Source organism: Sus scrofa, chromosome 1 (genome assembly GCF_054392235.1).
Source record: "Sus scrofa isolate SSC_HxYL_T2T_F1_AM1 chromosome 1, Sscrofa_HxYL_maternal_Yorkshire_Landrace_v2.0, whole genome shotgun sequence".
Classification (NCBI taxonomy): Eukaryota; Metazoa; Chordata; class Mammalia; order Artiodactyla; family Suidae; genus Sus; species Sus scrofa.
The window spans coordinates 148,208,187-148,234,606 of record NC_139383.1 but is presented as its reverse complement, the minus strand read 5'-3'; the positions used below and the strand labels follow the sequence as shown (position 1 = coordinate 148,234,606).

The 26,420-nt window shown below is 41.7% G+C and overlaps 1 protein-coding gene across 9 annotated transcripts in view; it reads left to right on the top strand.

Moving 5' to 3' along the window:
- ADAMTS17 (ADAM metallopeptidase with thrombospondin type 1 motif 17) overlaps window positions 1-26,420 on the top strand; it is a 387,154-nt gene that overhangs the window by 86,502 nt on the left and 274,232 nt on the right. For all 9 annotated transcript variants that reach the window (XM_084975992.1, XM_021098456.2, XM_021098449.2 and 6 more), the window contains 2 exons: window positions 7,380-7,463; window positions 8,179-8,336. Coding sequence is in view for 6 of the 9 variants with exons in the window: in XM_021098456.2 (XP_020954115.1) it covers window positions 7,380-7,463; window positions 8,179-8,336 (242 nt within the window). In the remaining 3 variants the exon portion in view is untranslated. The remainder of the gene's footprint in view (window positions 1-7,379; window positions 7,464-8,178; window positions 8,337-26,420) is intronic.

Genomic DNA, 26,420 nt, shown 5'->3' with positions numbered 1-26,420 from the left:
GGCTGTTGTGAGAGCAGATCCACTTTGGTCATTTCTGAGGACTTGTGAAGCACAGAAGTGATACTAGAAGAACCACCCTGGCATCATGCAGAGTGGTCCTGTTTTTGAAACAAGGAAGAGAGGAGTTTTGTAAACCATGGAGCAGTGAGCATGGCACTGTATCAGTCCCAAGTAAGCAGCAGAAACTGGATTTGGGCTGACTGATGTGGAAGAGGACTCAGCTTTGGAGGTGTGTGTGGAGGAGCCCAGAGTCAAAAGGAAGGTTGGGTCACCCGCCACAGAATCTGGGGAAGGTAAGGAGCAGGAGACCCCAGGAAGGCCAGGCAGCAGGAGAGAGCAAGGCTGAGTTCTGGCCAGGAGGATGGGCTGATCTCACAGGGCTAGGGTGCTGCCACCTGTGTAATCTGGGAACACCCCCTCTGCTGGTGCCCCTCCATGACTCCTGTGGCAGCAGAGTGAGTTTTTGCTGCTTTGGTTTCTGCAGTGGAAAGAGGGTTCCTTTCTCCAGATCTGATCCAGTGGAGGAATTTTCTCCAATGAAAACACCATAATTAGCCAAAAAGGAAAAAAAATTTAGGAATTCCTGTCATGGCTCAGCAGTAATGGACCCAACTAGTATCCATGAGGACTTGGGTTTGATCCCTTGCCCTGCTCAGTAGGTTAAAGATCTGGCATTGCTGTGAGCTGTGGTGTAGGTCACAGACACGGCTTGGATCTGGTGTTGCTGTGGCGTAGGCTGGTGGCTGCAGCTCTGATTCGACTCCTAGTCTGGGAACTTCTATATGCCATGTTGTGGCCCTAAAAAGACAAAAGAAAAAGAAAAAAAGAAATTTAAAAAATCCGAGTAAGGTGTCCGGCCACTACACAGACTAAAGCATAAAAAGGTTCTCTCATAGGACATATGATTTCTGTGGTTCCATTTTGGGGTATATACACAAATGAATTGAATACAGGGTCTTCAGGAGATTTATTTATTTGGCCATGGCCTGCAGAAGTTCCTGGATCAGGGATCAAATCCATGCCACAGCAGTGACAACGCCAAATACTTAATCACTTGGCTACCAGGGAACTCCTCCAAGAGATATTTTTGCACCCATGTTAATGGCAGCATTTTTACTATAGCCAAGAGGAGGAAGCAACCCAAATGTCCGTTGAAGGATAAACAAAATAGGATATGATGCACATATATATGCACAACTGAATATTATTCAGCCTTAAAAAGGAAAGGAACTCTGATACCTGCTATAGCATAGACAAACTTTGAGGACATTATCAAGGACATCAAGGAAATAAGGTAGTCACAGGACAAGTTCTATGAGTCCACTCCTAAGAAATGCCTGGAGTAGTCAAATTCGTAGAGACGGAGAGTAGAAAGGTGGTTGCTGGGGAGAATGAGGAGTTAATGTTTAATGGGTGCAGAGGTTCACTATGAGAAGATGGAAAACTCAGAAGAGGGATGGTGGTGATGGTAGCATCATAATAGGGTACATTGAATGCTGCTGAACTGTATACTTAAAAACAGAGGAGTTCCCTGGTGGTCTAGTGATTAAGTGCTGTGGCTTGGGTTTGATCCCTGGCCCAGGAAATTCTGCATGTTGTGAGCATGGTCAAATTAAAAAAAAAAAAAACATGCTTAAGGTGGTAAGATTTATGTTTATGTATTTTACCACAATAAAAATAAAATGAAATTCACTTACTAATTTCATTCAGTTATAGTTTTTGAGTACCTAAAGTGCACTGGGGACTCTTTGAGGAACTGGGGATGGAGTAGGGACCGTGACAGGTCCCATCCTCATGAAGCTCAGGTGTTGGGACCAACAGGCAATACACAACACACAAATCAGTGAAATTTGTATGCAAATTATATAAAATGCTATGCAAAGACTGAGATGATAGCAAGTGGCTGGGGTGGCCAAGGCCACCTCTGTGATGAGTGACCCTCCACTTAGAAGGGAAGGTATTCTGCTGACATGAGGACGTAGCCAGTGGGGGTCAGTCTGGCATTTGGGAGGCACAGGAAGAGGTGGTTCCTGGTGGGTGATGGGGAGGGTGGGGTGCAGTGAGAGGTGCTCTGGGACCCCGGGAAGCTGCTGCAGGGTTCAGGCATGCATTGATTTGTTTTTTGAAAGATCCTTCTGCCAGGCTCCAAGGGAAATAGAGTCTCGCTGGGCTCTGGGTCCCCGCAAAGTGCTCCCCTGTACAGGTACGTGTGGAGGGAGGAACTTGTGCCACACCTGAGCCTTTCATCTGGCAGCAAGCCACAGAGGGTGCCCTGTGGTTGATTTTTCATGTATATAAGTTGATTTTCCTTTGGTTGGGAGTGGGGGTTGGTGACCCAGGAGCAGGAATATTTTAAAGAACAAATTGCAGATGGAAACAGGTGGTGCTGTCACTAGAAACCCTGGGTTTGGGCAGCCAAATTGGAAAATGGGGCAACTTGACAGAGCTTTGGTTGTTTTTAGCTTCCTTAACAACCACAGCGTGGAATGAAAACCTGAGACATTCCAGGCAAGTTCTGTTTGAAGGAAAAATGACATCAATTTGATTCTATTACCGTGTGAAACAGACAACCAGCTTCTCTCTGGTGACTAGAGACACTAGCAATGGGTTAGAGCTCACTGGTTCCCACCCGCAGTGGCCATGGGGGCCTTGTTGAATGCAGACGCCCAGGGTCCCCCAGGGTGTCTGGTTCAGTGGGTCTGTGGTGGCTCCAGAATACATTTCCAACACGTGGCCAGGCATCAGTGCTGCTTCAGGAATCCCGCTCAGCAGGACCCTGCTAGAGAACATGGCCTCCTCCCGGGTGGGGGTCTGATTGTGACATGTGACATGAACATGTCACCTGCAGTTCCTCTCTGTCCCAGGGGAGGCCATGAGTCGCACCAGGTAGGTGGTGCTCTGGTGAAAACCCTGCCTGTCCTTACCAGCAGCTCCTCCCCATGTGGCGCCCCCAGCCCCTGCTTCTCCTCCTGTCCCTGTCTGCCCCTCCCTGACCTTGTCCCCCAGTTGCCTAGCCAGGGGAGCCCTGCAGAGTGCTGCTGGCAGCGGGTCCACCCAGCTTGGCCCCCAGGCTGCCAAGGAAATGTGACAAATGCAGCCGGGGCCCTGAGCCCTTGCCAGGACACAGCCAGAGCTGGATGCCAGAGACAGAATTTCCAGACGACCGGTTATGCTGTTCCCCTCCCAACCAGGTGTCTCCCTAAACATCACATGGCGCCACCTTGGATGAATTTCCATGTGGAAAAAAGACTTTGTTATATGTCTTTGAGGCCTCAGCTTTGCTCACCTGAAGCTTCTTATCTTAAATTGATTAATGGAAAAATTTTACTTTGGTGAAATACAGCTGATAGACTTTGCCGTGTTGGTCATTTTTAAGTGTACAGTTCAGTACTGAGCATATTCACATTGTTGTGCAACCACACCTTAGAACTCCTTCATCTTGCAAGATGGAAATCTATCCCCATTAAACAACTTCCCATCTCACCCTCTGTCCCAGCTGCTGGAGCATAAACCTTTTCTCTCTATCCAGCTCACATCCATTTGTTCCAAGGAAGTACCTGAGCCTTTGGGGTCTCAGTGCACAGATTGTGCCAAACTGTCCTCAGCCAGCAAGGGGGAATGGGGGATTCTGACACAGGGGTGTGTGCCTATAATTTTGTTCTTCCTGAGACTTCCATTGTTCCACCCAGGCTCTGTTCTTTAGCTACTTTCAGGGGGGCCATGTCGGGACACCCTGAGATTGCTTTTCACCTTGTTCCTTTAAACCTACAATATGCTTTAACACATCTGTGGCTATTGCCACTTTTACAGGCCATGTTTAGGTTGTACCTCAAAACCATGCAACTTGAATCTTCTCCTCATAATTTCAAGTTTTCATTCTTCCTAGTTTAAAATTTTGGAAATTGAGGTTTTCCAGTTTGGGCCCAATCCTAAGGCTGAATATTTCTGGGAAGGTTTGAATTACAGCCATTGGGTGGTTCTCAAAATATCAAAACAAGGAAAAAATTATGTGCTTTTCCCTTCTTCACTCAGGTTTGGGGTTAGGTAGTGAAGACATGACTTTAGAATTGGCCTACAGATGGTCCAGCATTAAGGAAAAAAAAAAAAAAAAAAAGACTGCTATTTTGTTCTTGGGGAAAGAAAATTTTTTGGGAAGGGACAGTGAGAACAGAAGAACTGAATGTGTTGTGTTTTTTCTTGTGGGAAAGAATATTACATTACACAAAGATTCTATTTTGCTTTAATAATAGTTTTCAAAGAGAAAATCCAAGCACTGACACAGCTCATTCCTTTGTCACACACAGATGCTCAAACACTGTGCGTGCCTGGCTTCTGCTGCTTGTGTGCCAGACACCGTGTCCAGCTTCACATGGCCTGAATTAACCGTGGCCACACTGTCGTCTGCGGCCAGTGCTTTATGTTGCTGCTCATGTGCTGGAGAGAAAATTTTAATGTCTGTGCTGGAAAAGTTCTCCCTCCAGAGTATGTCTATCAGGGAAAAAACAAAAAACAAGTAGCATGTTCAGAAGCAAGTGAAATAAGTCAGAGAAAAACAAATACTGCATGATCTCACTGATATGTGGAATCTTTAAAAACTGAACTCATAGAAGAGTTCCTGTTGTGACTTAGTGGTAACAAACCTGACTAGTATCCATGAGGATGCGGATTCGATCCCTGGCCTCGCTCAGCACCTTAAGGATCTGGCGTTGCCATGAGCTGTGGTGAAGGTCACAGATGCAGCTCAGATCTGGCATGGCTATGGCTGTGGCATAGGCTGGTTGCTGCAGCTCCAATTCAACTCCTAGTTTGGCATCTTCCATGTGCTGCAGGTATGGCCCTAAAAAGCAAAACAAACAAACAAGCAAAAAAACCTGAACTCATAGATTCAGAGAACAAATCAGTGATTACCAGGGGTAGGGGTATAGGTGAAGGTGGTCAAAAGGTATAGGCTTTTTGTTATAATGAGTCCTGGGGGTCTAAGTACAGCATGGTGACTGTAGTTAACAGTATAGTATTGGATATTTGAAAGTTGCTGAGAGAGGTAGATCCTAAAATTTCTTTCACAAGAAAAACAGTTGTAACTACATGAGGTGATAGATGCTAACTAAACTTGAGGTAATCCTTTTGAGGTACATATTATACATATGATATATATTATATATAATCATGTACACTTGAACCTAATACAATATTATACATCAATTATGTCTCAATAACACTGGAAAAAGGACATAATGAAGCAAAGTCTTTTCCTAATTTCAAATGAACCTATCTTCAAAACAGAAACAGACTCACAGACATAGAGAACAGACTTGTTGCAAGGAGGAGTGGGGAGGGTGTGGGATGGACTGGGAGTTCAGGGCTAATAGATGCGAACTATTACATTTCGAGTGGATAAGCAATGAGATTCTGCTGTATAGCCCAGGAAACTAAATCTAGTTTCTTGGGATAGACCATGATGGAAGAGAATATAAGAGAATGTATATGTATGTATGACTGAGTCACTTTGCTGTATAGCAAAATTGGCACAGCATTGTAAACCAACACTACTTTAAATTTTTTTTCTAAATAAAAGGAAAGGGGCTATTTAAAAGGTTCCCATCTCTTTGTATCTTACACTACCTATAACACCTGCTCAGTGGTCCCTCCTGTATCCTGCTCCCTCCTTACTATGGAGAAGGAGGTCAGGAGGATCATAATGATCTAGGGACCTGTGAGTCCGATGTTTTTTTTTTCCCATCTGCATCAGCTTTCATTCCTCCTCCTTTTCTGAGTTTTCCTGTCTCTTGCCCCCTTGAATCCTTTGATTTCTTGATGTTGAGATCATGATAATTAAGTTCCACCAACAAGAGGTCTTTTTCTGTTACTATCTGTCACTTTTACCTCACTGACACACTGTGGTTAGAATGAGGACTTTAGGCAATAAAGAAATGTAGGCTTTTCGCCCAGACATGCCTGGGTTTGGTCTGGCATCATTGTTGACTGGCTGAGGGTCTTGAGTGGGTGGCTTTGTCTTATTGAGTGGAGATTGGTGGAGATAGTGACCTTGATGGGCTGTGATGAGGGTTAGAGGTAATACAGGCTGGCACTTGGCCACAGGCATGGACCTCCCCCATCCTTTCGTAAAGATCCCCTTCACCTTCCTGCAGGAAACCCCATGATCATCTTACATCCATTTCTTTTTTTTTTTTTTTCAAATCACCTGTCCTATAAATGTTTTTCAACCAATGGATTTTCAGCTTATCTTTGCATGTATGCATATGTATGCACAAGTATGTGTGATTCCAGAGTTTTCTGTCATTGTATGAGTCTTTTGAGGAATTAATATTTATGGTAGGTTTTTGGTCTCAGAAGGCCTTTTTGTATATCTCACATACATGTTTTTTATTGTCCAATAATGCTTTGTCTATGAACACTGAAATTTGAATTTCATATAATTACTCTCCTTTAGATTATTTATTTATTTATTTATTTTGGTATTGGAAGAACACAGTTTTTTAAAAAACATTTTAAATTAATATATATTTTTTCTTTTTATGGCCACACCTGCAGCCCATGGAGGTTCCCAGGCTAAGGGTTAAATTGGAGCTGCGGCTGAGGCCTATGCCACAGCCACAGCAACACCGAATTCGAACTATATCTGTGACTCAACGCTGTGGCTTGTGGCAACCCCAGAACCTTAACCCACTGAGCGAGGCCAGGGATCAAACATGAATCCTCAGAGAGACAACATCAGGTTCTTAATGTGCTGAGCCACACCAGGAACTCCACATTAATATAATTATTTTTGGTCTTTTTAGGGCCGCACCCAAGCATATGGAATTTCCCCAGCTAGGGGTAGAAATGAAGCTGTAGCTGCCAGCCTACACCACAGCCACAGCAACACGGGATCTGAGCTGAATTTGTGACCTGTACCACAGCTCCCATGGCAGTGCCAGATACTTAACCCACTGAACAAGGCCAGGGATCGAACCTGCATCCTCATGGATGCTAGTTAGATTCGTTTCCACTGAGGCATGATGGGAACTCCCAAAGTAATATAATTTTTAGTGAACAGAATTTGTATTTCACTTTATTTATAAATACATATTTATTTTGTGTTTTATATTTATAGAAAAATTGAACAGATAGTACAGAGAGTCCTTATACACAGTTTCCCCTATTATTGACATCTTACATTAGGATGGTATGTTTGTTACAACAAATGGACCAATGTGGCTACTACATTATTATTAACTCAAGTCCGTAGTTTGTTCAGATGTCCTTAGTTTTTACCTAATATCTTTTCTTCATTCCAGGAGCCCATACAGGATACCACCGTGGTTATTTTTTTAAATTTTTGTATTTATACCTTTATTTCTTTTTTCCTTTCTTGATAGGTGTACAATATGTTTCAGCACGAAAGCCTTGGAATTAAAGTTAACATTCAAGTCACCAAGCTTGTCCTGCTACGACAGCGTCCTGTAAGTCCCCATTGGCACAGTTATGGAGAATGGTCTCTGGGCTTCCTAGATGCTGCTGAGTGCTGAGGAGGAGGCCAGGGGTTGTCTGTCCTACCCACCCTTCCTGGCTTTGCAGGTGGCAGCAGTGGGCCCTGGGCTAGGGACAGGGATGTCTAGTGAAAGGGGGACAAGTACCATGACTGGAGGCTTGATATGCATATCATCTGTGGAGAATCTCTGGGGTAGCCCTGAGCAGTGGGCCTGTGTGCTTCCCTCCATCACTCCACACATCTCACGTTTACAAAGGTGACAGTGAGGTCTTTGGAATTGTGGCTGTCCTTCAGGAGCTGTATCTGGGCTTTGGGCCAAATTTGGATGCACCGTAATATCATTTTCTGGTCTTCTGCTTGAGTGCATTTCCTTGTGATGGTTACCTGCAGAGTCAAGCAGTGATCATGAGAACGAGGGACAAGTGCTTGGCTGGGTATGCTGTTCAACTTGCTAAAGAGAGGAAGGCTTTTCTTTAATAATATAATCTTCATTTGAGCTTATAAATAAGGCCCCTAATGGCCTCTCTAGGGGTCTGTGCATCTGCCTACCAGTGCAGAGGGTGGGTGACAGTGAACGATGCCCCCACAGCCACCTGTCTCTACCTTACCATCCACACTGTGCTCTGAGCATGGACTCTGGCATCGCTGGCTATTTGCTTCTATAACTGCCCCCTGATTTCTTTTAGGCCAAGTTGTCCATTGGGCACCATGGTGAGCGGTCCCTGGAGAGCTTCTGTCACTGGCAGAATGAGGAGTACGGAGGCGCACGCTACCTCGGCAACAATCAGGTTCCAGGAGGCAAGGATGATACACCCCCTGTGGATGCCGCTGTATTCGTGACCAGGTAAAGCTGGGCTCAGCCTGGGGCTGCAGACGTTAGAGGGAAGACCTTGCCCGTTGGAGAGGACAGAGGGCAGTCTGCTGGGAATTTGGGCGTGGAAATCAGACCTTGGGGCAAGCATTGGTTTCTCAGTAGTACAATGGGGATAAGTGACAGTCCCACTGCTGAGGTGGAAGGATTAATTGAGCTTGGGAAGCTCTTCTCACAGTGCCTGACCCAGAGAAGGGATGCAAGTGTTAGCTGTTATTTATTATTATTGATATTTTTGTTGTTAATATTAAAATACTGAAATCCTAGTTCCCCAGATTCTTAAAACTTCCAAGAAAATTCATCTACTACTTCTTCCCAACACCAAACCTAATGCTTACTGGAAAGAGTTTGCCTGTGTTTGAGGCTGCTTGCAAATTTGGAGGGGGAGGGCACCCTGAGTTTCCAGTGGGAGGAAGTCCATGCAGATACATGTGTGCTGTGCACAGCCTCAGGCATACTCAGCACCACAGCAGTGGCAGAGAGGCCCATGGAATTCATGTGGAAGCTCCTTTTGAAGCAAGGAGCAGAGTTTCTTTATAGGCTGCAGAGCTGGACTCCCTTCTTGACGGAGAAAGGGAGCTGGGGGCCCCATCAGAGGCAGCCTTTCATACAGACAGCGGCAATGTTGCTTTAGTTTCCTAGAGCGGTAGTAACAAATTCCCGCCAAATGGGTGGCTTAAAACCCCAGAAGTTTATTTTTGTCACAGTTTTGGAGACCAAGAGGCTGAAATCAGGGTGTGGGCAGGGCTATTGCTCTCTGGGAAGGCTCAGGGTGGGAGGACCTTCCTCCTTCCCTCAACTTCCAGTGGTTGTTGGCGGTCCTTGTCATCCCTTGTCTTATAGATGAAGCACTCTATGTCTCCTCCATCATCCTCCTCTTCTTCCTTTTTTTTTTTTTTTTTTTTTTTTTTTTGGCTGCCCCACAGCATATGGAGTTCCCCAGCCAGGGATTAGATCTGAGCTGAAGTTGTAACCTCCCCCACAGCTGTGGCAGCACTGGATCCTTTAATCCACTGTGCTGGGCTGGGGATCAAACCTGCATCCTGACACTGCAGAGACTCCACCGAGATCCCATTGCATCGCAGCAGGAACTCCCACACTTCCCTCTTCTTCCCTCATCTTGTAAGAATACCAGTCATGGGATGGGGGCCCAGCTTCATCTGTTGTGACCTCATCTTAACTTGACTGCATCTGCAATGATTCTCTTTCTAAATAAGATCCCATTTACAGGGACCGGGGTTAGGACTTGAACATACCTTTCTTGGTTGGGAGGGGCGGGGAATGACACAATTCAACCCAGAGTAGGTATAGATATGGTTATTTTGGGTTTTTTTTCCCTATGCCTCAAACCTATCTTAGAAAAACCTATTTTCCTTTGTTATTGCTATAATAATGTAAGTAAAAATGAGTCATACTCAAGTCCCCTTTTAGAAAATATGTTGCAGTGTTTCTTAATAATTTAATCCATTGGCTTAAAATAGAAAAATTTTATTCGCCTTGCTATGAATATATCAACTTTGAATTTTAAGATTTTTTTTTAATTGAAGGAAGTCACTTCCAAAATTGCATGCTTGCTTTTTCTCTGAGTTGAGAGAGAAAGCTGAAAAACGGAGCAGTTTACCATGTCTTCAGCTTAAAGACAGCCTGCCCCTCTCCTTGTTAAATCTGGTGTAAAACTTTGGTTTTAGTCCATAAAGTCTTTTGCGTTGCAGCTCTTGGTTCATATACAAGCCCCGGTCAGGCCTGTTAACATCCCTAAGATACCTGGGGGTGTTCTATGACACCAGCCTCAGGTAGCAGGTACCAGGAAATGTAGTTCCCTAGCCTTCTCCTCTGAAAAACCCAACGGCATGCATGTAGCTACCACCAGACAGAATAGGTGTCTAATGACTCTTGTAGATGATTCATCCATTGCCAGTCCTAAAGGGTTAAAATATGATCTGTAGCTCACTGATCCCTTATGACAACACTTGGTGCTTCTACAGGATGTGGTTAAAGGTATAATGGGACATGTTAGAAGTCTGTTTTTTTTTTTTTTTAACTGAACGTATTTTATTACATTTATTGTTGTACAACAATCATCACAACCCAGTTTTACAGGATTTCCATCTCAAACCCCTAGCCCATCCCTCTCATCTCTTCAACCTGTCACCTTTGGAAACCATAAGATTTTCAAAGTCTGTGAGTCAGTATCTATTCTGCTAAGAAGTTCATTGTATCCTTTTTTTAAGATTCCACATATAAGTGATGGCATATGATATTGGTGTCTCACTGACTAATTTCACTTACCATGATAATTTCTAGGTCCATCCATATTGCTGCGAATGCCATTATTTTGTTCCTTTTTATGGCTGAGTAATATTCTACTGTGTATATGTACCGCATCATCTTCTTCTTCTTCTTCTTTTTTTTTTTTTTTTGGTCTTTTTGTATTTTAGGGCTGCACCCACAGCATATGGAGCTTCCCAGGCTAGGGATCTAATTGGAGCTGTAGCCGCTGGGCCTACATCACAGCCACACCAACGCCAGATCCGAGCCACATCTGTGACCTATGCCATAGCTCACAGCAATGCTAGATCCTTAACCCACTTAGCAAGGCCAGGGATCAAACCTGCGTCCTCATGGATACTAGTCAGATTTTATCCACTGAGCCACAATGGGAACTCCCTGTAGCACATCTTCTTTATCCACTCCTCTGTCAATGGCTATTTAGGTTGCTTCCCATGTCCTGGCTATTGTACATAGTGCTACAATGAACTTTGGAGTACATCTTTTTGAGTCATGGTTTTCTCCTGATAGATGCCCAGGAGTGAAAATCTGGATCAAATGGTAATTCTATTTTTAGTTTTTTAAGGAATCTCCACACTGTTTTTCCCTAGTGGTTGCATCAATTTATATTTCCACCAACAGTGTAGGAGGGTTCTCTTTTCTCCACACACTTTTCAGCATTGTTTGTAGACATTTTGATGATGGCCATTCTGGCTGGTGTAAGGTGGTACCTCATAGTAGTTTTTATTTGCATTTCTCTAATAATTAGTGATGCTGAACATCTTTTCATGTGTTTTTTGGACATCTGTATGTCTTCTTTGGGGAATTGTCTGTTTAGATCTTCTGCCCATTTTTTGATGGGGTTGTTTGTTTTTTTGGTATTGAGCAGTAGGAAGTGTTTATGTATTTTGGAGATTAATCCCTTGTTATTCACTTCATTTGCAAATATTTTTTCCCAATCTGTAGGTTGCCTTTTTGTTTTGTTTAGGGTTTCCTTTGCTGTGCAAAAACTTTTAAGTTTAATTAGATCCCATTTCTTTGTTTATTTTTGTTTTTGTCATTTTAAACTTTTAAATTTAATTAGGTCCCATTTGTTGATTTTTGTTTATTACATTGTTTTTATCTACTCTGGGAGGTGGATCTGAGAAGATATTGCTGTGGTTTATGTCAGAGAGTATGTGGCCTATGTTTTCCTCTAAGAGTTTTATGGTATCTGGTCTTATATTTAGGTCTTTAATCCATTTTGAGTTTATTTTCCTGTATGGTATTAGGAAGTGTCCTGATTTCATTCTTTTACATGCAGCTGTCCAGTTTTCCCAGCACACTTATCGAAGGGACTATCTTTTTCTCCCTTGTATAATCTTGCCTCCTTTGTATAGATTGGTTCACTGTAGGTGCATGGGTGTAATTCTGGGCTTTCTATCCTGTTCCACTGATCTGTATTTCTGTCTTTGTGCCAGTACCATACTGTTATGATGACAGTATCTTTGTAGTATAGTCTGAAGTTGGAAACCTGATTTCCTCTGCTGCATTTTTCTTTCTCAGGATGGTGTTGGCTATTCTGGGTCTTTTATGCTTACAAACAAACTTTAAAATACTTTGTTCTAGTTCTGTGAAAAATGTCCTTGGTAATTTAATCAGGGATGCATTGACTCTGTATGTTTCTTGGCCAATATAGTCATTTCGATAATATTGATTCTTCCAATCCAAGAGCATGGTATGTTCCCTCTGTGTCATCTTTAGTTTCTTTCATCAGTATCTTATAGTTTAGAGAGTACAGATCTTTTGTCTCTTTAGGTAGGTTTACTCCTAGGTATTTTATTCTTTTGGATGGAATGGTAAATGGGATTGTTTCCCTAATTTCTCTTTCTGATCTTTTGTTGTTAGTATATAGAAATGCAGTCAATTTCTGTGTATTAATTTTGTATCCTGCAACTTTGCCAAATTCATGGATGAACTCTAACAGTTTTCTGATAGCATCTTTAGGATTCTCTAGGTATAGTATCATGTCATCTGCAAACAGTGATAGTTTTACTTCTTCCTTTCCAATTTGGATTCCTTTCATTTCTTTTTTTTCTCTGACTGCCCTGGCTAGGACTTCCAAAACTATGTTGAATAGTAGTGGCGAGAACAGACATCCTTGTCTTGTTCCTGATCTCATTGGGAATTCTTTCACCTTTTCACCATTGAGAATGATGTTCGCTGTGGGTTTGTCATTTAAGTCCTCTATTATGTTGAGGTAGGTTCCCTCTGTGCCCACTTTCTGAAGGGTTTTTTATCAGAAATGGGTGTTGGATTTTGTCAAAGGCTTTTTCTGCGCCTATTGAGAGGATCATATGGTTTTTATTCTTCAGTTTGTTAATGTGGTGTATCACACTGATTGATTTGTGGGATATTGAAGAATCCTTGTATCCCTGGGATAAATCCCACTTCATTAAGGTAGTAAATATTGGATTCAGTTTGCTAATATTTTGTTAAGGATTTTTGCTTCTATGTTCATCAGTGATATTGGCCTTAAATTTTCCTTTTTTTGTGGTATCTTTGTCTGGTTTTGGTATCAGGATGATGGTAGCCTCATAGAATGAGTTTGGGAGTGTTCCTTCCTCTGAAATTTTTTGGAATAACTTCAGAAGGATAGGTGTTAGCTCTTCTCTAAATGTTTGATAGAATTCGCCTATGAAGCCATCTGGTCCTGGACTTTTGTTTGTTGGAAGTTTTTTTTTTTTTTTTTGTCTTTTGGTTGTTGTTGTTGTTGCTATTTCTTGGGCCGCTCCCGCGGCATATGGAGGTTCCCAGGCTAGGGGTCGAATCGGAGCTATAGCCACCGGCCTACGCCAGAGCCACAGCAACGTGGGATCCGAGCCGCGTCTGCAACCTACACCACAGCTCACGGCAACGCCGGATCGTTAACCCACTGAGCAAGGGCAGGGACCGAACCCGAAACCTCATGGTTCCTAGTCGGATTCGTTAACCACTGCGCCACGACGGGAACTCCTGTTGGAAGTTTTTTAATCACAGTTTCAATTTCAGTTCTTGTGACTGGTCCATTCATCTTTTCTATTTCATCTTGGGTTAGTCTTGGAAGATTGTACTTTTCTAAGCATTTGTCCATTTCTTCTAGGTTTTCCGTTTTATTGGCATATAGTTGCATATAGTAGTCTCTCATGATCCTTTGTATTTCTGTGATGTCCGTTGTTACTTCTCCTTTTTCATTTCTAATTTTATTGATTTGAGTCCTCTCTCTTTTTTTGCTTGCTAAGTCTGCCTAAGGGTTTATCAATTTTGTTGATCTTTCCAAAGAACCAGCTTTTTGTTTCACTGATCTTTTCTATGGTTTTTTTCATTTCTACTTCATTGATTTCTGCTCTGATCTTTATGATTTCTTTCCTTCTACTAACTTTAGGTCTTGTCTGTTCTTCTCTCTCGAGCTGCTTTAGATGTAAAGTTAGCTTGTTTATTTTGGCTTTTTCTTGTTTCCTGAGGTGGGCTTGTACTGCTAGAAACTTTCCTCTTAGAATGGCTTTTGCTGCATCCCATAGGTTTTGGAGTGTCATATCTTCATTGTCATTTGCTTCTAGGTATTTTTTAATTTCCTCTTTGATTTCTTCTGTGATCCATTCATTTTTTTTTTATTCAGTCTTGGTTTAGTCTTGGAAGATTGAACTTTTCTAAGAATTTTTCTGTTTCTTCTAGGTTGTCCATTTTATTGGCATAGAGTTGCTGGCAGAAGTCTTATGATCTTTTGTATTTCTGTGATGTTGTAACATCTCCCTTTTTCATTTATAATTTTATTGATTTGAGTCCTCTCTCGTTTTTTCTTGATGAGGTTGGTTAAGGGTTTATCAATTTTGTTGGTCTTTTCAAAGAACTACCTTTTAGATTTATTGATCTTTTATACAGTTTTCTTCATTTTTATTTCATTTATTTCTACTCTGATCTTTATGATTTCTTTCCTTCTGCTAACTTTGGTTTTTCTCCTGCTTTCTCTAATTGCTTTAGGTATAAAGTTAGGTTTTTTTATTTAACTTTTTCTTGTTTCCTGAGTATGCTTGTATTGCTCTAAACCTCCCACATAGAACTGCTTTTACTGCATCCCATAGGTTTTGGATTGTTGTGTCTTTGTTGTCATTTGCTTCTGAGTATCTTTTATTATTTTTTAAAATTTATTTTACCTAAAAATACCTAATTTTATTTTATTAAAAAATTTTTAAGTTTATTTATTTAAAATTATTTCCCCAATACAATTTTTTTTTTTTTGGTCTTTTCTAGGGCCGCACCCACGGCATATGGAGGTTCCCAGGCTAGGGGTCTAATCGGAGCCCTAGCTGCCAGCCTGCACCACAACCACAGCAACGAGGGATCTGAGCCGAGTTTGCGACCTTTACTAGAGCTCACAGCATTGCCAGATCTTTAACCTACTGAGCAAGGCCAGGGATTGAACCCACAACCTCATACTTCCTAGTCAGATTCATTAATCACTAAGCCACGACAGGAACTCCAACCCAATACAATTTTTTTTTTCCTGCTGTACAGCATGGTGACCCAGTTACACATACATGTACATATTCTATTTTCTCACATTATAATACTCCATCTTAAGTGATTAGAGATAGTTCCCAGTGCTACACAGCAGGATCTCATTGCTAATCCATTCCAAAGGCAATAGTTTGCATCCATTAATCCCAAGCTCCCAATCTACCCAACTCCTTCCCCCTTCCCCTTGGCAACCACAAATCTATTCTCCATGTCCATGATTTACTTTTCTGTGGAAAGTTTCATTTGTGCTCTATATTAGATTCAAGATATAAATGATATCATGTGGTATTTGTCTTTCTCTTTCTGACTTACTTCACTCAGGATGAGAGTCTCTAGTTCCATTCATGTTGCTGCAAATGGCATTATGTCGTTCTCTTTTATGGCTGAATAGTATTCCATTGGGTATATATACCACATCTTCCTAATCCAATCATCCGTTGATGGGCATTTGGGTTGTTTCCATGTCTTTGCTATTGTGAATAGAGCTGCAATGAACATGTGGGTGCATGTGTCTTTTTTAAGGAAAGTTTTGTATGGATATATGCCTAAGAGTACAATTGCTGGGTGATATGGTTGTTCTATGTATAGATTTCTAACGTACCTCCATACTGTTCTCCATAGTGGTTGTACCAGCTTACATTCCCACCAACAGTGCAGGAGGGTTCCCTTTTCTCTACACACCCTCCAGCATTTATTATTTGTGGACTTATTAATGATGGTCATTCTGACTGGTGTGAGGTGGTATCTTGTGGTAGTTTTGATTTTTTATTCCTCTAATATTCAGTCATGTTGAGCATTTTTTCATGCGCTTGTTGGCCATCTGTACATCTTCCTTGGAGAAATGTCTATTCAGGTCTTTTGTCCATTTTTCCATTGGGTTGTTGGCTTTTTTGCTGTTGAGTTGTATAAGTTGCTTGTATATTCTAGAGATTAAGCCCTTGTCAGTTGCATCATTTGAAACTATTTTCTCCCATTCAGTAAGTTGTCTTTTTGTTTTCTTTTTGGTTTCCTTTGCTATGCAAATCTTGTCCATTTGATTAGGTCCCACTGGTTTATTTTTGCTTTCATTTCTTTTGGGAGACTGGCCTGAGAAAACATTTGTACGGTTGATGTCAGAGAATGTTTTGCCTATGTTCTCTTCCAGGAGTTTGATGGTGTCTTGTCTTATATTTAAGTCTTTCAGCCATTTTGTGATTGTTTTTGTGCATGGTATGAGGGTTTGTTCTAGTTTCATTGATTTGCATGTAGCTGTCCAGGTTTCCCAGCAATTCTTACTGAAAAGACTACCATTTTCCCATTTTATGTTCTTGCCTCCTTTGTCAAAGATTAATTGACCATAGGTGTCTGGGTTTATTTCTGGGTTCTCTATTCTGTTCCATTGGTCTGTATGTCTGTTTTGGTACCAGCACCACACTGTCTTATGACTGTGGCTTTGTAATATTGCCTCAAGTCTGGGAGAGTTATGCCTCCTGCTTGGTTTTTTTGTTTCTCATGATTGCTTTGGCAATTCTAGGTCTTTTATGGTTCCATATAAATTTTTGGATTGTTTGTTCTAGTTCTGTGAAAAATGTCCTGGGTAATTGGATAGGGATTGCATTGAATCTGTAGATCGCTTTGGGTAGTGGGGCCATTTTTACAATATTAATTTTTCCAACCCAGGAGCATGAAATTTCTTTCCATTTCTTTACATCTTTAATTTCCTTGATTAATGTTATAGTTCTCAGCATATAAGTCCTTTACCTCCTTGGTCAGGTGTATTCCCAGGTATTTGATTATTGGGGGTACAATTTTAAAAGGTATTGGATTTTTGTATTCCTTTTCCAATATTTCATTGTTAGTATACAGAAACGTGAGTGATTTCTGAATGTTAATCTTATATCCTGCTACTTTGCTGAATTTGCTGATCAGTTCAAGTAGTTTTGGGGTTGAGTCCTTAGGGTTTTCTATATATAGTATCATGTCATGTGCATACAGTGACCGTTTTACCTCTTCTCTTCCTATTTGGATGCCTTTTATTTCTTTTGTTTGTCTGATTGCTGTGGCTAGGACTTTCAGTACTATGTTGAATACCAATGGTGAGAGTGGGCATCCCTGTCTTGTTCCAGATTTTAGTGGGAAGGCTTTCAGCTTTTCTTCATTGAGTATTATATTTGCTGTGGGTTTGTCATAAATGGCTTTGATTATGTTAAGGAATGTTCCCACTATACCCACTTTGATAAGAGTTTTTATCAGGAAGGGATACTGGACGTTGTCAACTGCTCTTTTTTTCTGCATCCATTGAGATGATCATGTGGTTTTTGACTTTCCTTTTGTTAATGTGATGTATGATGTTGATTGATTTGTGTATGTTCAACCATCCTTGTGAACCTGGGATGAATCCCTCCTGGTCGTGCTGTATGATCTTTTTGATATGTTGTTGGATTCAGTTAGCTAAAATTTTGTTGAGAATTTATTCATCAAGGATATTGGCCAATAGTTGTCTTTTTTGGTGGTATCTTTGTCTGATTTTGGAATTAGGGTGATGATGGCATCATATAATGTCTTCAGGAGTTTTGCTTCTTCATTCTTTTGAAAGAATTTAAGTAGAGTGGGTATAAGTTCCTCTGAATGTTTGGTAGCTTTTGCCTGTGAAGCCATTTGGTCCTGGACTTTCATTTGTAGGGAGTGTTTTTATGACATATTCAATTTCATTTCTAGTGATCGGTCTGTTCAGTTCATCTGTTTCTTCTTGATTCGGTTTTGGCAGGCTGTAAGTCTCTAGAAAGTTGTCCATTTCTTCTAGTTTGTCAAATTTGTTGGCATATAATTGTTTATAGTATTCACATATGGTTTTTTTGTATTTCTGTAGTATCTGTTGTGATTTCTCCTTTTTCATTTCTTGTTTTGTTTTTTGGGGTTTTTTCTCTCCTCTTCTTGGTGAGTCTATCCAGAGGTTTGTCAATTTTGTTTACCTTTTCAAGGAACCAGCTCTTGCTTTGATTGATTTTGTCCGTTGTTTTTTGAATCTCTACTTTATTGATTTCCTCTTAGATATTTATGATTTCCTTCCTTCTGCTGACTTTAGGTTTTGTTTGTCCTTATAAATCATTTAGGTGGTGGGTTAAGTTGTCAATTTGAGATTTTTCTTCTTTTTTGAGGAAGGCCTGTATTGCTATGAACTTTCCTTTGAGCACTGCTTTTGTGGCCTCCCATAGATTTTGAGTGGTTTTGTCTTCATTATCATTTGTCTTGAGGTATTTTTAATTTCCTTCTTGATTTCCTCATTGACCATTGTTTTTTTGTGTTTTTTTTGTGGCATGTTGTTTAGTCTCCATGTAGGAGGTTTTTTCTGATTTCCTTCCCTGTGGTTGATTTCTAATTTCATGCCATTGTGGTCAGAGAAGATACTCGAAGTAATTTCTATATTCTTAAATTTGTTGTTTAGGTTTGTGCCCCAATATGTAATCAGTTCTTGAGAATGTTCCATGTGCACTTTAGAAGAATGTGTAGTCTGAATTTTTTTGGATGTAATGTCCTGAAAATGTTGATTAAGTCTATCTTTTCTATTGTGTCCTTTAGGATCTCTGTTGCCTTATTGATTTTCTATCTAGAGGATCTGTCCATTGATGTGAGTCGAGTGTTAAGTCTCCTACTATGATTGCATTCCCATCAATTTCTCCTTTTATGTCTGTTAGTATTTGTCATAGGTATCTGAGTGCTCCTATATTAGGGGCATATATATTGATGATTGTAATATCCTCTTCTTGAATGGATCCTTTAACCATCAAATAGTGTCATTCTTTGTCTTTCTTTATGGCCTTCATTTTAAAGTCTATTTTGTCTGATACGAGTATTGCAACTCCTGCTTTCCTGTCTGGTCCATTGGCATGAAATATCTTTTCCCATCCCCATGTTCAATCTATATGTATCCTTTGCCCTAAGGTGAATTTCTTATAGGCAGCAGATTGAAGGTTTTTGCTTTTTTATCCAGTTAGCCACTCTGTGTCTTTTGATTGGAGCATTCAGTCCAGTGACATTTAAAGTGATTATTGATAGATATTTATTTATTCCCATTTTAAGCCTTGTTTTCCAGTAGACTCTATGTTTCTCTTTTCTTCTTCTTTTTTTGGTTGGATGGTTTCCATTTATTTTATACTTGAGTATTTTTCTTTTCAGTTTTTGTGAATGTAATGTTTGGCTCTGATTTGTGTTTGCCCTGTTTTTTAAGTATGTTAAAACCTTCCTATATATGCTTAGCATGAAAATCGTATAGGCTCAAACACATCACTAAGATAAAAAATATAATCTATTTTTTCTTACTTCCCTTACCCACATTGCATGGTTTTGATTTTTTTTTTTAACATCCTCATGTTTGAATATGTATGCTGGCTTATTTAAGTGACTGCTTTCCAATTGTGGTTTCCTCCATCCTAGTTCTTCCTTTTCTTTTTTCTTTTATTTAGAGAAGCCCTTTCAGTATTTCTTTTAGAATGGGTTTCATCTTGCCATACTCTTTCAGTTTTTGTTTGTTGGAAAAATTCGTTATTTCCCCTTCTATTTTAAATGATATTCTTGCTGGATAGAGTATTCCCGGTTGCAGATTTTTTCCTTTCAGCACTTTAAATATACCTTGCCACTCCCTTCTGACCTGTAGTGTTTCTGTAGAGAAATCAGCTGATAGCCTTGTTGGGGTTCCCTTATAATTAATATTTTGCCTTTCTCTTGCTGCCTTTAGAATCCTCTCTTTATCTTTAACTTTTACCATTTTTATTATCATATTTCTTGATGTGCGCCTGTTTGGGTTCAGCTTCTTTGGGGCCCTCTGTGTTTCTTGTATCTTGATATCAGTATCCCTTAGATTTGGAAAGTTTTCAGCCATAATTTCTTCAAATATATTTTCAATCCCCTTTTCTTTTTCTTCTCCTTCTGGAATTCCTATTGTGCGTAGCTTGGCCCATTTTATGTTATCCCATAGGTATCTTATATTGTTTTCATGTTTTTTCGCTTGGTTTTGTGTCTGCTGTCCTGTTTGGGTGATTTCCATTATTCTATCTTCCATGTCACTAATACGTTCCTCTGCATTATTCTTTCCGGTCCTTATTGCCTTTAGCTCAGTTTGTATCTCTGCAAATGCAAATGAACTTCCTAGTTTATCTTGGCTCCTCCTTATATTTTCTAGCTCCTTTCTGAGGGAATCTGCATTACTGTTCATATCTTCTCTTAATTCCTTCAGGATTTTCACTATCTCCCTTTTAAACTCAAAGTCTATCAGACTGCATAGGTCTGTTCCATTGTTGATTGATTTAGGTGAATTCTCCCATTGCTTTAACTGGGAATGGTTTCTGAGCTTCTTCATCATGCTTGTGTTTTTCTTTTTCTGAAAATTTGGGGAAGTGAAACCATGGTTTGGCACAGTCCAGCGTGGTCTGGCAGAGCCGGCTCTGTGAGGGTGAGGCGTGGGCACTGGGCGTGTGTGGAAGTGCTGGCGGATGGATCAACACATGCTGGGCGCAGGCGCCGGGAGTGCTAGAGGGAGCCGGTAGGGCCAGATCTGCAAGGGCTGTGCGCGTGATCCGGAAGCACTTGCAGGTGCCAGCAAGGCTGGATCTGCGTGGGCTAGGCCGGATGCATCTGTGTAGGCTGGGCACGGGTGCTGGGAGTGCACAGGGTTGCCTGTAGGGCCGGATCTGCGTGAGTGTGGCTGGATCTACACAGGCTGGGCAAGGGCGATGGGTGTGTGCAAGGGTGCAGGCAGGGCCAGATCCACGTGTGTGGAGGGCAGGCCCCTGGAAGGAGCACTCAGTTCTCTGTGATCCCGTGGGCAAGCCTGCACACTGGGGCCCAAGGAGTTTACTATGGAGGCCTGCCCCTCCTCCTCTCCCCTTCCCAACAGTGACGACTTGCCTCTCCTGTGGGTCCGGACCGTCTCCCAGGTTCTCTCTGCTGTGGCTTTCCACTCCCCAGCCCTTAGCATACCACTCACCCAGTCAGCAGTGCACCAACAAGAGGATTTATTTTTGTTGGTCTTTTTTTCCCCTTCTTCTCTTGTTCTCTTCTGTTGTGTTTTGATGACTATCTTTAGTGTTGTATTTCCATTGCTGAATCTTATTTGTGTGTGTATCTATTGTAGATTTTTGGTTTGCAGTTATCCTGAAGTGTACATACAGGCGTCTATATATATGCCAGATTGTTTTAAACTGTTGGTCTCTTAATTGCTAGATCATCTCCAGTGTCCTGCATTTGTACCCTCCTCTTCTCACAATTTCTGATTTTGGTAGCACATTTGTGTGTGGATGATTTCTTACCTTTAGTTATACATATGCCTTTACTGGTGAGCCTTGTCATTTGTAATATTTTTGTTTCTAGTTGTGGCCTTTTCTTTTCTACCTAGAAAAGTTCCTTTCATATTTGTCGTAAGGCTCACTTAGTGGTGCTGAATTCTTTTAGCTTTTGTTTGTCTATAGAGCTTTTGATTTCTCCTTCAAATCTGAATGAGAGCCTTGCTGGTTAGTGTAATCTTGGTTGGAGGTTTTTTCCTTTCATCACTTTAAGTATATCATGCTACCCCCGTCTAGCCTGCAGAGTTTCTGCTGAAAAAGTTGCTGATATCCTTATTGAGGCCCTTGTATGTTATTTGTTTCTTTTCCCTCACTGCTTTCAGTATTTTCTCTTTGTCTTTGATTTTGGTCAGTTTGACTCATATGTGTTTCAGGATATTCCTCCTTGGGTATTTTTTAAACAGTACTCCTTGTGTTTCCAAGATTTGTGTGAATGATTTCTTTCCCTAAGAAGGGAAGATTTTAGCTATTATCTCTTCAAATATTTTCCCTGTTCCTTTCTCTCTCTCTTCTCCTTCTGATACCCCTATAATACAGATGTTGGTATGTTTAACATTGTCCCAGAGTTCTCTTAGACTGTCTTCATTTCTTTCGATCTTTTTTCTTTTTTCTATTCCATATCACTGATTTCCACTAGTCTGTCCTCCACCTCAATTATTCATTCTTCTGCCTCCTGTATTTTGCTCTTGGTTGCGTCTAGTGAGTTTTTTATTTCAGTTATTGTATTTTCCATCTCTGCTTGCTTAATCCTTAAATCTTCTGTTTCTTTGCCAAGTGTTTCTGGTAACTTATCAATCTTTGCCTCCAGTTTACTTCCTAGATCTTGAATCATCTTTACTATCATCTGTCTAAAGATGTCTTCTTTTTCATGGAGGTTGGTGATCTCCGGATCACTTAGCTGTTTTTCTGTTTTTTTCTTTTTTTTTTTTTTCTGCTCCATTATCTGAGTCATATTTCTTTGCCTTTTCATTTTGTATAGATTTTTGGTGTGGTCTCCTTTTTGCAGACAAGAGTTATAGCCTCTCTTGCTTCTGATGTCTGCTCCCCTTGCGGATGACATTGGTACAGAGGCCAAGTGTAGGCTTCCTGATGGGAAGGGCTAGTGCCTGCCCACTGTTAGCTGGAGCTGATTCTTATCTCTCTGGTGGGTGGGGTTTTGTCTCTGGGTGAGATTAGAGCAGTTGTGTGCCTGGGGATCTTTATGCAGCCTGTTTGCTGATGGGTGGGGCTATTTTCCTGCTCAGATTATTGTTTGGCCTGGGGCCTCTCAGCACTGATGGGTGTGGCCAGATTTTTCCAAAATGGCCACGTTGATGAATATTCCTGAGAACTTTGCCTCCAGTGTCCTTACCCCACCATGTGCCACAGTCACCCCCGTTTTCCCAGGAGATCCTCCAAGAACTGCAGTCAGGTCTGACCCTGATTCCTGTGGAGTCTCTGCTTTTCCCTGGGACCCAGTGCACATGAAACCCTGTGTGTGCCTTTCAAGAATGGAGTCTCCATTTCCCCCAGTTCCATGGAGCTCCTGTACACAAGCCCCACTGGCCCTCAATGCCAGATGCTCTGGTGCCTCCTTCTCCCAATGCCAAATCCCCAGGTGTGGGAACCTGATGTGGGGGTCAGAACTCTCACTCCCATAGGTGAGTCTCTGTGATAGTTACTTTCCAGCCCGTGGGACACCCACCCAGTGGGAATGGAGTTGCTTATATCGTGTAATCACCCCTCCTACCATCTTGATGTGGGCCTCCTGCAGTAGAATATCTTGTCTTCTCTCTCCTGCAGTAGGATATCTTTTTTTGATAGTTTGTAGTCATTTGGTTGAAGGTAGTTCAGCAGTTGGTTGTAATTTTGTTGCTTTTATGGGAGAAGTTGAGGTCCAGTCCTTTTACTCTGCCATCTTAATCCCATCTCTGAGAAGACTGTTCAGTAATTGTGATGGCCTGCATATGGCTGGTACACTATCAGGCAGCAAAGACAAGGGATGAGCATGACCTTGTACTTGATTTATTTATGTATGTATTTCTTTTTCTGGCTCCCCCAGCATATGGAGTTCCTGGGCCAGGGATCAGATCCAAGCCACAGTTGCAACCTATGCTGCAGTTGCCATAGTGCTGGATCTTAAAACCCAGTGTGATGGGCCAGGGATTGAACCTATATCCTGCCACTACAGAGATGCCACCGATACCATTGCCCCACAACGGGAACTCCATCTTATACTTGCTTTAGATCTGGATTTTCCCACCCAAGTGAGTGCTGGGAGCCCCCAGGTACCACCTCTCCCAGCAGCTCTGGCCCTTGCATTCACTGGCCAGAGGCTGTCTTGGCTCAAGGCATTTTGAAATGGCTTTTGGAAGCTGCAGGGCTTTCTGTAAAACAAGGATTACAGTGTCGGGCTTATAAGTACCACCCTTTGAGAGTGGATTTCACTTGGGGAGCAGACAGGAATCTCGGGAACTATATCTATATGTGACTATAAATTAGTGATTGTGACTGATTTTCCAAATGGTAATTAATGATGCACTAAAGGCCTTTCCTAGAGAGGAGCTCTGAATAACATCATCTTTGGAATGTGCGGATAAATGTTAAAGGTTATTACTTTGAAAGGGGTTTGCATAAATATCATATGAAATATAAAAATTCTGGTGTTTTGTTAAAAATAATAGCCTGGAGTTCCTGTCACAGTACTGCAGAAATGAATCCGACTAGGAACCATGAGGTTGTGGGTTCGATCTCGGTCTCGCTCAGTGGGTCAAGGATTACGGTGTTGGCCTAAGCTGTGGTGTAGGTTGCAGACAAGGCTTGGATCTGGCGTTGCTGTGGCCCTGGCATAGGCTGGTGGCAACAGCTCCAATTAGACCCCTGGCCCGGGATCCTCCATATGCCATGGGTGTGGCCCTAAAAGGCAAAAGACCAAAATAAAAAAAAAATAGCCTGGAGTTCCCATCGTGGCGCAGTGGTTAACGAATACGACTAGGAACCGTGAGGTTGTGGGTTCGGTCCCTGCCCTTGCTCAGTGGGTTAACGATCCGGCGTTGCCGTGAGATGTGGTGTAGGTTGCAGACATGGCTCAGATCCCGCATTGCTGTGGCTCTGGCATAGGCCGGTGGCTACAGCTCTGATTAGACCCCTAGCCTGGGAACCTCTATATGCCGCGGGAGCAACCCAAAGAAATAGCAAAAAAGAAAAAAAAAAAATAGCCTATGGGAATCTTCCCTATATTGCTTATTCATTTTTCTGCTATTTTCTTTCTTGTCTGTGTGGAGAAAATGCTTACAAGTGGTCTTGGTTTGAGGACACATATCCCTTTTTCCCCCTAAGAAAGAGCAGATGTTCCTAGAATTAGTGTTGACAAAACTTCTGGATTAACCCTTTTACAAAACACCGTTGGAGACATAAATGCACTTCCCAGCCTGAAAATGCTACCTGCTAGGCTTTTTTTTTTTCTTTCTTTCTCTTTTTCCTGTCTCCTAACAGTTTATTTACCATATTGAAATATTTTGCGTACAAATGTTCTCTTTTACATCTCACACCCATTAGGATTCCTAGTGTTTTTAAAAAAAAAAAAAAAAAAAAAAAGAACATAGAAAGTGTCAGCAGGGATGTGGAAACATTGGAACCCTTGTGCCCTGTTGGTAGAAATGTAAAACGATGCAGCCACTGTGGAAAACAGTTTGGCAGTTCCTCAAAAAATTAGAAATAGGACTATTATATATGATCCAGCAATTCTACTTCTGGGTTTAGACCCCAAAGCATTGGAAGCAGGGTTTTGAAGAGATACTCACATACCTGGGGCTCAGCACCAGGCCTAGCCTTGCCTTTGGCCCTGCATCTCATATAGAAAGCAAGGAAACTGGGATTTTCCCCAAACTCAGGTCTGTGCTCCTGGGAGACACCTGGGGCAACACATGTCTCCAGCCAGAGCTCAACACCAGAGCACCTCCAGTGGTCCCTCAACCTTCCCTTCCCATGTCATGCCACCCAGGCATAGGGACAGTCTTACCTTTGACCTTCACCCTTGCTCACTTAAGAGCTCAGTGTGTACCTGTGGCCTTAGGTTTGTCTTGGTTTCCAATCACTGGGGAGTGACAAGGTCACTGATGAGCTTATAGTACAGTTGAAATGGAAGCCAGAAATATATGCCAGTTGTTCAGTGAAGGAGCCAGTGTTTATTAAGCCCCAACTTTATTCCAGGTAGTGGGTTATGCACAGGATGGGCTAAATGACTTGTGGGGCCTAGTGCAGAATGAAAACGTAGGACCCCATGTTAAAAAATTATTAAGGAGTTCCCGTGGTGGCTCAGGGGTTAATGAATCCGACTAGGAACCATGAGGTTGCGGGTTCGATCCCTGGCCTTGCTCAGTGGGTTAACGATCCAGTGTTGCCGTGAGCTGTGGTGTAGGTCCCAGACATGGCTCAGATCCTGCGTTGCTGTGGCTCTGGTGTAGGCTGGCAGATGTAGCTCCAATTAGACCGCTAGCCTGGGAACTTCCATATGCTGCAGGCGCGGCCCTAGAAAAGATTAAAAAAAAAAAAATTAGTAAGAATTTCTGTACTCTGAAAACTATAAGATGCTATTGAAAGAGATCAAAGATGACCAAAACAGATGGAAAAATATACTCTATTCTTGGGTTGGAAGAATCAATATTGTCACAGTGACCACACTACCCAAGGGAATCTGCAGTTTTAGTGCAATGCCTATCAAATTACCAATGGCATTTTTCACAGAACTAGAACCAAAATTTTTAAAATTTTTTATGGAAATTCAAAAGATCCTTAACAGCCAAAGTAATCCTGAGAAAGAAATATGGAGCTGGAGGAATCAAGCTCCCTGACTTCAGTCTATACAACAAAGCTACAATCATCAAAACAGTATGGTACCAGCACAATAACAGAAATATAGATCAATGGAACAGGACAGAAAATCCAGAAATAAAAC